The sequence below is a fragment of the Sceloporus undulatus genome, chromosome 9 (assembly GCF_019175285.1).
Source record: "Sceloporus undulatus isolate JIND9_A2432 ecotype Alabama chromosome 9, SceUnd_v1.1, whole genome shotgun sequence".
Classification (NCBI taxonomy): Eukaryota; Metazoa; Chordata; class Lepidosauria; order Squamata; family Phrynosomatidae; genus Sceloporus; species Sceloporus undulatus.
In genome coordinates this window covers 13,892,255-13,903,321 of record NC_056530.1, presented here as the reverse complement: position 1 = coordinate 13,903,321, position 11,067 = coordinate 13,892,255, and the positions used below count along the sequence as shown (strand labels likewise).

The window sequence follows — 11,067 nt, the reverse complement described above, 5'->3', positions numbered from 1 at the left end:
TATTTGCTTTGTCTTCAGGTAGAAGGAAGTTTTCTTCTGTGGGACTTGTCCATATATCTCTACCCCATGGACTCAGCGTTTCGTAAGCCTTTACCACTACTGCCAGCCATTATTTATTGGCTTGGCATCTGGACTGTGGAATCTCTTGTAAATCAAAATGCCAAATGCGTTGTCTCTGTTTTTTAAATAAAGGTCTGTTCTTTCCCTAAAATAACATCAGTAGTAACTGTTTGGGTTGATACTTGTTTCCTTAACATTGATGGAATTTATATACTTTCCGTACATGGTGATGCTCCAGTATACATAAAAGAAATTGCCATAAGTTCTACATCCAAGGAGAAGCAGTTACTAGCAGGTGAAATAAAGTCTTGGAGGTCGTTCTTATTTAATTTCTGAGCAGACCCGGCGTCACAAAACATGCCACCAAAGCTGGCATTCTCCAGGGCAACAGTCTTTCCTGGTGAGAAAGAATAAAAGCCAGATGGGACCAGGCAGGGCGTTTGGGCTTCTTGCTTTTCCAACGCAAGATAAATCAAAGGTTTCCTGTCTGGGGAGAAAGGCGGGTCATAAAGTCAATAAATAAAATACAGTAGTTTAAAAAGAAAGATACCTAAGGGAAGGCAGGCAATAATATATGGCCTGGTAGCATTAGGTATCATTCTTCAACTGATAGGCAAGGGCCTACTATTGAACTGTAATATAAGTGTGTAAGTAATGGGTGGGGGAATGAGGCCATTGCCTCCAAATAGGTATTTTCATCAATCTTTGGAATGGAAATTGTAGTCAAGAAACCAGAATAAGTCTAGGAATGGGAAAGGCAGCTATGAAAGAGCTAGAAAAGATCCTGAAGTACAAAGATAATACAACTGAACACTAAGGTTAGGTTAGTCCATGTTATTCTATTCCCGATCACCTTGTATGGACACATGAGTTGGAAAGAGAAGAAAGTAGACAGAAAATCGACTCATTTGGTATGTGGTGTTGGAAAAAAGCCATGGATTCTGTGGATGGTCCAACAGATGAATCCTCTCATGCTGCTGGATAGCTGTTAACATTTAGCCATGATGCTAACAAGGATTCCAGAACCCATCTATGTGGTGGCAGAAGCCCAGCCCTCTGTGTGAACAAAGTGAGGATTCCTGCTACTGCTAAAGCAATGTTGTTGTACACCTTCGGGTGTTTCTGATTTATGGAAACCCTAAAGTGAACCTATCATAAGGTTTTCTTGGCAAGGTGTGCCATTGTTTTCCTGGGAGGCTGAGAGAATGTGACTTGCCCGATTGTGCTCGAATGGGGAATCAAACTCTGGTCTTCAAAGTTTGTAGTCCCACAACCCACAATGTAGTCGAACACTCAACACACTGTGCCACACCTGACTCACATAACTTATATTTTCATCTTATGTCTTCTAGTGGCAATCTTGCAACTTCTCAGCAAGTATATTGTCTATACAACTTGCTTGCAAAATACTACTTTTGCTGAAGTGTTTCCCATGTTTCTGGGCTGAGAACTGGTGTTCCATTTAGAAGGAGAGTGTACTGGCTTAAAGAAAGGCTACTAAGGTTTGGACTGTTGTGAGAGAAAGATAGGCATGGAGATGCCTTTGAGTCAAGTGAACAGTGAATTGTGTCACACATCTTGGCCTCCTTGCCAAGGCGAGAAAACACCTTCCTCTTTGCTGACCTGGCATCTATGGAAACGGCAAACATTGCTCCAGGAACACAGGTTGTCAATATTGGGCAAGAAGTCTTTGTGGTTTGGTTGCCGAAGCTCCCTGTCCTTCTCTCCCTATACACTTTTTCCAACCTTTGCCAAATCTTTTTCACAGAGAGAGAGAGAGAGAGAGAGAGAGAGAGAGAGATGAACCCCGGGATGGTAGCCGTGGCACCTCCTGCCAAGAACGTGGTCGTCTATCGCAATGGAGATCCCTTCTTCAACGGCCGGAAGTTTGTGGTCAGCCAGCGCCGGTTCTTAACCTTTGAGGCCTTTCTGAATGAGGTGACCAGTATGATCCAGGCCCCCGTGGCCATCCGGAGCATCTACACCCCACGGCATGGCCATCGGGTCTCGGGGCTGGAGGAACTGCAGAACGGGTCCCAATATGTTGCCGGAGGCTTTGAGCGGTTCAAGAGGCTCAAGTGAGTAGACCATGGAGGGTCCCTCCTTGCTCATTCCCGATCCCACTGCATTTATCCCAGTTGTGCCTTCATCCCCCCAACCTCCTTTCAGTTTGAGATTTTGAGACCGAGGCTGCACTGCAGAATTATTGCAGTCTGACGCTGCTTTAATTGCCATGGCTCAATTTGATGGAGTTCTGGGATTTGTAGTTTTGGGAGCTACTGCGTCTTCTCTGTCAGAGAGCTCTGGTGCCACAACAAACTATAAACCACAGGATTCCATAGGATGGAGCCATGACAGTTAACGCAGTGTCAAACTGCATTAATTCTGCAGTGTAGATGCAGCTTGAGTGTTTTCTTCTTGCACTTCAGTACCTGCTGTTCTCAGAGCACTCTGGAAAGAGAGGGATTGAGAATCACATCACTTTAAGTCAGTGGTGAAGACAGGCACTTGGAGTATCTGGAATGTGTCTAGAGAAGGCATTCATGAACATGTGCAAGGACATGGACTAGCACTCTCTCTAGTAAAAAAAATGATTAAGTCCCTCACCTAACCACAAAATCAGAAAGTTGGAAAGGACCACAAGGGCCATCTAATTCAGACCCATATTATGCAGGAATACATAGCTAAAGCATCCCTAAGAGATGACCATCCAACCTCTGTTTAAGGACCTCCAAAGATGGAGAGTCCACCAGCCTCCAAGGCAGTCTATTCCTGAACATCTCTACAGCCAAGACGCTCTTCCTCATCTTTAAGTGGAATCTCTTTTCTTGCAGTTGGAACCCATTGGTTCATATCCCAGTCCAATGGTTCCCAAACTTTGGTTCTCCAGATGTTTAGGATCGCAAGATGTTCCAGAATTCCTAATTCTTGGCCAAGCTTGGTAGAGTTTCTGAGAGTTGAAGTCCAAACATTAGAGGACCAAAGTTTGGGAAACACTGTGCCTAGTCCTTGGAGCTGCAGAAATCAAGCTTGCTCCATCTTCCACATGGCTTCTCTTCAGATATTTTGAGGTGGCTCAGGTCACTTCTGAATCTTCTCCAAGCTAAACATCTCCAGTTTCCTAAGCCACTCCTCATAGGGCTTGGTGGTTTCTGGACCTTTGACCATCCTAGTGTCAGAAGTTTTAGAAGGTTCATTTACAAATGAACTAATGGGGTAGGAACTTGAATTGGAAATCTGATGCTCTGGATGTTTTATTGCTCTATTGCTTTAGTACTTTATGTAAGTTGAGTAGTTAAACAGCAGGGTTGCACCTCATATAGCCAATAAGCTCTACCTAATGTTTAGGTGGAATCTGTTCTCCTGTATCCACATTAAACAATAAGCATTTTTAAAAGATTCATGTTTACACCATATCTCTGTTCTTTTGGCTAATGATATTATTACAACTTGTCAATTGTGGTGGCCAGAACTGGACACAATTGTGGTGTCCAGAAGTGGACACAAGACTCCAGGTGAGGTCTGGCCAAAGCAGAATAGAGTGGGTCTATTGCTTCCTCCAAAGGTCAGGATTTCTTAAGGTGACACCATAACTGTTGAAGTGGATCAAGGTGCTGTGGTTGTGTAGCTGGCAACTTGGATTGTGACAGCACCAGGCTTGTGATGTCAACTCTAAGGCCACATCACAGCAATTACTCCTAGGCAATAATTTCCCTCCAGGAAGCAGTGTGTGTGCATGCATATTTGTGCATCTGTCAGCAACGCTTGGCTTTTTAAGCAGATATGTACAATTCGGTGACACCACTTTGTGACCTGTTGCCTTATCCAACTGTCTAAATACAAACACAATTGCTGTTCCTGGTAAGTAAATCGTTCAGTTTTAAAGGGAAGTGGATCTGATAACTCTTTGGTTCTTAGCCTTAAAGACCAGGCAGGTTTATTTGGATGATTTACTGTGAATTTTAAATGATTCATTTTAAATCTGGATTGTTTTAACATGTCAGAATCCCAAGATATAGCCATGTGTGTCTGTAAAACCAGTATGTAGTGAGATTTTGTAGCACCATTGAGAGCCTATTTATTTATTTCTTGACAGCTATTTAAACCCTGAAATGAAGCAACTGAACAGAAAGCTGAAAAAAGACAGCACACAGGTTAGTCCTTGAGAGCAAAAGGGGAGAAAACCTGGATTTTCTTTAATCTGTGAGCAGTTTTTCCAGCGTCTCATAGAAAAATATTGAATATTATTTGTTAGCTTTATAACATACAGAGGGTTTTGGTTCCAAGACCCACCATGGATAACAAAATCCATGGATTCTCAAAACCCATTGAGTCTCCCATTGAGTTTCTCCTTTCCTATTTCTCCCTATGTGGTTTACAATTTAATTTGCAAACACTTTGCCTTCTTGTTATTGTGGTCGATGATGTTAGACCTGCAAAAACTTGGACATTGATGAACTACCAGCCATAATAATTCTGATGCTTTCTGACCTTCAGAACCATCCAGGTATTTCCCAGAGGATGTCCGTTCCAGTGCAATGGAAGAGACGCACTAACCTCCCTTGCATCATACAGTGAGTAGCACTTACCATTTCGACACATTGGGAAAACGATATAGAAAATGTCTCAGCTTCTTGACAATCCCCAGAACAACCCTGTAAGGTAGTCTTAGCTGCCTATCTAAAGTATGCCTTTGCAGAGTCAGTCCTGTGAATTAGTTTAGAATTTAGTACAGGTCGAGTCTGCCTTATCCGAAAGGCTTGAGACCAGAAGTGTTTTGGATTTGGGATTATTATTATTATTATTATTATTATTTTGGAATATTTGCATATACATAATGGAATGTCATTTTATTATACACAATATTCTTAGTAAGTCTGTGCATGGACCAAATGGACTAAAGTTTGCACACACTGAACTGTCAGAAAGCTAAGGTATTGTTTTCTCAGCCATTCATGGGAACAGTTTTGAATTTGGGAATATTTTGGATTTTGGAATTACAGATAAGAGAAACTCATAAGGTAAGTGAAGTAGAAAACATATATTCTTTGACTTTCAGCTGCACCTTAGCCCTTAACATCCATGTCTCTCTGACATAATAACATTGCCGTGCCTTTTAGATATACACAAATAAAAGGAAGCTGTATTGGCCATTATAAAACTTGCAGCAAGCAAATTAATCCAATGCTTTTATCAGACCAACCAGAAAAGCATAAAAATCTCCAAATGCCACCCAACCCATCCTATCCTTTGCTTCTTCCTTCCTCCCTTAAAGCGTTTTCCGCAACGGGGACCTACTGAGCCCACCTTTCCGCCAGATGCTCACCAGGAACGCCTTGCGGGAATGGAGCACCGTCCTCAGCCTTGTATCCGAAAAGGCAAGGCTGCACAGTGGAGCAGTGAAAAAGTGAGTCCCTAAGCAAGTTTAGGATGGTTACTTAGAGGATGCCCACACCGAGGACCAAAAAGGATAGAAGTTTGCATAAAGGTGCAATTAGAAATGGTTTGTGTGATTTAAGCTGAATTACAGCACATCTCACTCAAGTGGGGAAGGTAGGGTGCTAATTGTGGATGATGGTTTTTGTGGTTCTCAAGGCTCTTTTTCTTTCAGTCAAAGTTGGGCTGGACTACTTTCGAAGAGCCTTGAAAAAGAGTATAGTTGACCCTCAATATCTATATATGTCTTATCCACAGATTCAACCATCTATGGCTTCAAAATATGTTTGTAACTATATACATTCCAAATGACAACGTTTGATTTTGCCATTTAATATAAGGGACACCATTTTACCATGCCATTGTATTTAATGGGACTTGAGCGTCCACAGATTTTGGTATTGTGAAACCAAACCCCAGTGGCTACCAAGGGCCCAGTATATTGTCCTCTGGTGGTCCTTCAAATGGAGGGCTGTCCTCCATAAAAGAAGACATGTAGTCACTCTACGCAAACTCCATTCCCTTTCCTTTATAAAAATGAATGGACAGCCTTCTCTGGATAGACACTGTTCCTCCTCCTAAGCACAATGTTCAGAACATCTCTAGGAAAAACAGAGTTGACCATGCATGGTTTTGTAAATGTTGAGGCTGACCAGTTTCAATTCAGGTTTATAGTGAAATTTCAATTATTAGTAGTAATGGGATTCATAGTAGAATTAATACGAACAGTGCAATGATATGCAAGTAAGCCTCAATGTATTCCTTGGGGACATACTTCAAGGTAACTATGGATTAGAGTGCCATCTAGGAGTGTTATCTACACTACCTAGATATAACACTATGAATCCACTTTAACGTCTATGGTCCCATCTTATGGAGTCCTGGGATATGGAGTCTGGTGAGGTACTTAGCATTTTATGCTGGAACACTATACATCACCAGAGCTCAGGGGAATGGACTATAGCTATCAGAGGCTTTTCAAGCACACTACCCCAAACTACAAACCCCAGGAGAAGAAACCATAACAACTTAAATAGTATAAAAGCCTGACAGCAATGTAGTGGAAATGCACTGTGCTTTGCACTCTTTCCCCTGAAAGTCTTTTCCCTTGTCGTCAGGCTGTATAAGTTGAATGGCGATGTTGTCTCGAGGGGCGAGGAGCTGGTGAGCGGAGACTATTACGTGGCCGTGGGGCTGGAGAAGTACAAAAACCTCCCCTACTTTGAACTCTTGGTACCCCCGAAGATCGTACGTCGGTCATTCCGGTAAGTGATGGGAGGTCACTCTGGCCTGGCTCTGGCGCATTGCTTGGACATTGCTTGGACACACCAAGTTCTCCCTAGGGATTGTCTTCACAGCCGCTTAAATTTGGGTAGTCTTCCTTGTGCAAAATATAATGGAGGGACGAACAGGGAAGAGATAAGAGATAACTTCTGGGCTGGACTGAAAGTGCTAGGCATTGAAGCCCTAAATGGCTTAGGATCTCAGCCTTTGAAGGACCACCTCTCCCTATTCTTGCTATTACACTATTACTTGCTTGCTATTGCTATTCAAGTTGGTTATCCCATAGCCAGAATCCCAAAATCTGAAATACTCCAAAATCTGAGTACTTACCTATGCTATATTTGTCTCCCCTATCCAAGATGCTTGGGACCAGGAGTGTTTTGGATTATTAGGTTTTTAGGGATTTTGGAATATTTGCATATTTTAATGACTCCAGCTGATTTTACTTGTAGACCACCCCGCAATCTTGTGAATAGGCTGCAACAGAAATAAAGTGGAGGCAGCATTTATTTTACCTGTCTAGATCCCCTAGATTTGTGAGATGCTATGAATTTGCTCTTTCTGTGCTTACAGAAATCTCCCCAATAACAGAAGGTGGCCCCAAAACCAAGGGGTAAGTGAGCATCTCTACTGACTTTCCTTTTTGTTGTTGTTCTGGGTTATTATAAGAACATAGACATTAACTTAAAATAACGACTTTGCTGGGTACTAAATCATTGTTGTCTTGTAAGCGACGTCATTGTTGGCCATTTCAAACTGCCCACTTGCTTATGTCCTGAAACCTTCAATTTTGGATGGCTGACCCAAACTGTATAGGCCTTCGTATGGATTTGACTTGTTGCACCTTGGCCGCCCGATAGTCCATCCATGTTATCTTTGTTTTTCACAGCTTGGACATCACCACCTTCCTTCCCAAGATGGGTCCAGCGATTCAGCGCTCCTTAGATCACCGAAGCAGGTAGACTTCTTTGGCTGCAAAACCTGGGGCTTATGTTAGAACTGTTCTCTCCGGGAATGAATACAAGTTTCAGGTTCATTAAAAGTGGGGTTTTATGCAGCCACAAACAACACAGCCAGGATCTGTTGGTGTACTTCTGCCAGGTCCAACCTCTTTCCTCTTGCACACTGTTTCCTAGAGGAGAAGGGTTAGGGAATAGATGGCCCAATGATTATTGGACTACAGATCCCATAATCCTTGACCACTGCCTGTGTTGGCTTGGGCTGAAGGGACTTGATGACCATATGGAAAGCCAATGGGTTTCCCTACCTCTGCTAGAGGGATGAAATGGAGCCATGCTTACATCTTATTTGGTTCTTTGCCTTTTCCCTTCCAGCTGAACCTTCGAAGGGTGCAATCCACAGGCGTTGTGCAACCGGAAAAGCACCCAAACACCTCTGCAGCAACAATGCACAAACAAGCCCCAAAATACCCCCATAAAGATAAGAAGTTGTCTGTCTTTCATGCCAAGCCAGCTCAGGTAGAAAGGATCAGTCCGAACTCATACCAGAGCATTGACCAAGGTATGAATGGAGGGCAAAGAAGTGGGTACAATTTCTTGTATCCGTATATGTGTGCTTTCAAGTTGACTGTTGATTTATGGCCACACCACGCATTTCAGAGGGTTTTCTTAGTCAAGGAATAGCTAGAGGTGGTTTTGTCAGTTCCTTCCTATGAAATCTAGCCTACAGCTAGTCTCCTGTCCAAGGATGCTCTCCCACCCAAAGACTAACCAGGGCTAACCCAGTCTTCTCCAGCTTGGCACAGCTCCCATCGTCCCCCACAAAAAAGCTAATCTAACCCATCCCCATCAAAGGAGGTCCCACTAGTTAAATATCTAGACTTTCACAAGGAAATTGGGAGATGTAGCAGTTTTGATATCTTACTCCACTTCTGTAAATCAAGCTCCTTTGGCCAGCTACAGTAATAAATATATAAGAATGACCTAGATGGGTTAGATAATGGTTGGACAAAGCCAGCATTTTCACATCACAGAGATGATCGCCAAGAACTCATAGGGAGAATTCATGAACCATCTATTGCCATTTGTCCCCAGTATATTTAATAGTCATAGCCAGTCTGCCAGAATCATAGTCATAGCCAGATCCTGTTATCTCAAATTCTTCCCAACACTAAGAAGCTACCATGTGGCTGCAACATTATGGAGGAGTAAATTACAACATTCATTGTGTTCATGAGCGATTAAATCAGCCTACTCTGTCCTGGTGCCTTCCATATGTTTGTGATTCCAACTCCCATCATCCTTTCAATGTCCATGCTGGCTGGGGAGGATAAGAGGTGAAGCCCAGTAGATATGGAGGGCACCAGGATGGAGGAAGCTAGGTTAAATTAGTCACTCTCTGCACTTAACAGCATTCTGAAACGTGACTTTGTGATTACAAGGCCCCTTTGTCAAAATGGAATAATGCTCCTTGATTTGAAGACAGAGATTCCTGTTTTCTGCTCTCCATCCTTCCCAGATGTAAATACAGTTCCCTGTCTGATTTGGACAATCCCATAGTCAGTAGCCAAGATTGTTCTGTAACACACAAGACTGTTCACACCATGTTTAATGTATTATTATTGTTCCTCTAGAAGAAGGAAGCATCTATAAAATGAAAGGTGCAAGGGAGGAGATGGCACACGCCCAAGAAGTAGGGGAAGATGAGGATACACAGGTGGAATTGCCTCTAGACCAGGTATGAGGGTCTAGAAATAATGTGTGCAATGGCAATTTTACACTGAATGAAACCAGTCACTGGTAGATAAGTATCAGTTCACAGCTGGTATTCTGGGGCAAAGAAACAGCCCAGTTTTGTGGTTAATGGACAGTTGTTGTGTGCCTCCAAGTCATTTCTGACTTACGGTAACCCTAAGGCAACCTTACCATGTTGTTTTGTTGGCAAGATTTGTTCAGAGGACACCTGCCATTGCCTTCCTCTGAGGCTGAGAGTGTTTGACTTGCCCAAAGTCACTGAATGAGGATTTCCATAGCCAAGAGAGGACATGAACCTGGGTCTCCCAGGATCCTAGTCCAACATTCAAACCACTGCACTCCCCCCCCCCATAGCTTTCTATCAACCCTGTATTGTGTTTGTTAGGACTAGTGCTCAGTAAGTGTATCAGCATTTCAAGGGGGTCTCTTTTTCTCTTGGCTTGCAACCATGAAATGCTTCTCCACTTTGAAATTTTCCGTTTCCAAATTTCTCCCAGAGAGCTGCCGAGACTGTAGACGAAGAAGTTGTGCCTAAAACGAACCCCTTGCCACGCAGAAAGGTAATAAATCTTTATATTGTATGCCATATCTATGACAGAAACAAGCTTTAAAAGGATGGGATCTATTCACTGGAGCGCAAGTTAGATGTTTATGTGAGCAGAACAGTTATCTTCTCTAAAGAATCAAGCTTCTGTTTCAAGTTACACGCTAGTTTAGCTTTCCTCTCAAAGATTTTAGAATGCTTATTCCAAAGTTTTTTGGAACTAACACAAACTCTGTGCATCTTTTCCTCTCAATTCTTTGTGTAACAAACAGGTTGGAACAACTGAGAAGGTACAGACAGTTCAGTCCGTTCAGCATGCTGCTGGTGATTCTAGGCAGGAGGAGACCCGAAAGTCTCGCTTCCATCCGGCTTGGAGAAAGGCGTCTGAAAAATGACTGTACTAAAATCAGAGACCCAGCAATTTTTTAAAATCCCCTTTCCGCTGTAAGGAGAGATCTTAAACAAACTGAGCACTGGTTTTGCATAGTCTTATGGACATCCTCAAAATAAATTTGTAAAATCACCATGTTCTTTGCTTTGAAAGAGTCACTCAATGGCCACAGAGGTGGACTATAGTGGGGACAGAAAGGGAGAAAAAGCCCAGGACCACTGAGTTTTCAACTCTAAAGGTTGACAATTTGTCGCTTTATAGAGACAAGGGCCTGATACAGACAGGCCAAAATAAAGCTGCTTCGAGTCACTTTGGAGGTATGCTGTTTAAATAATACATGCATCTTAAGAGTCCAGAAGCCGAACCAAAGCCATACCTCCAAAGTGACCTGAAGCAGCTTTATTTTGGCCTGTCTGTATAGGGCCAAAGAAATATTGCAGTGGGTAAACAAAAAATGTGTACCCGCAAAATGTGGTGTAAATACACTGAGTGCCACCAGTGAACATTCAGGAGCATTTCAAATTTTGATCAATTTTACAAAAATTGGGTTTTTTGGTTAGGGGGACAGGGTGCTTCCGAATGTAGCAGAAATGCCTTTCACGCACCATTGAATGCATATGGAAGCATTCTGGAGCAAA

At 42.7% G+C, this 11,067-nt stretch overlaps 1 protein-coding gene across 3 annotated transcripts; it reads left to right on the top strand.

Moving 5' to 3' along the window:
* The first annotated feature begins 1,856 nt into the window (after positions 1–1,856).
* On the top strand, positions 1,857–10,547 carry DCDC2B (doublecortin domain containing 2B). Of its 3 annotated transcripts, none has more exons than XM_042440588.1 (11): positions 1,857–2,138; positions 4,157–4,214; positions 4,558–4,634; positions 5,336–5,467; positions 6,615–6,761; positions 7,354–7,393; positions 7,670–7,738; positions 8,115–8,301; positions 9,377–9,477; positions 9,992–10,054; positions 10,311–10,547. In XM_042440588.1, the coding sequence occupies exons 1-11, from the start codon at positions 1,861–1,863 to the stop codon at positions 10,431–10,433; spliced, it is 1,275 nt and encodes a 424-aa protein (XP_042296522.1). In that variant the 5' UTR covers positions 1,857–1,860; the 3' UTR covers positions 10,434–10,547. The 3 variants fall into 3 exon arrangements, with proteins under 3 accessions (XP_042296522.1, XP_042296521.1, XP_042296523.1); XM_042440587.1 differs by having other exon boundaries at positions 9,374–9,477; XM_042440589.1 differs by lacking the exon at positions 9,377–9,477 and having other exon boundaries at positions 10,311–10,450.
* Positions 10,548–11,067: the final 520 nt, after the last annotated feature.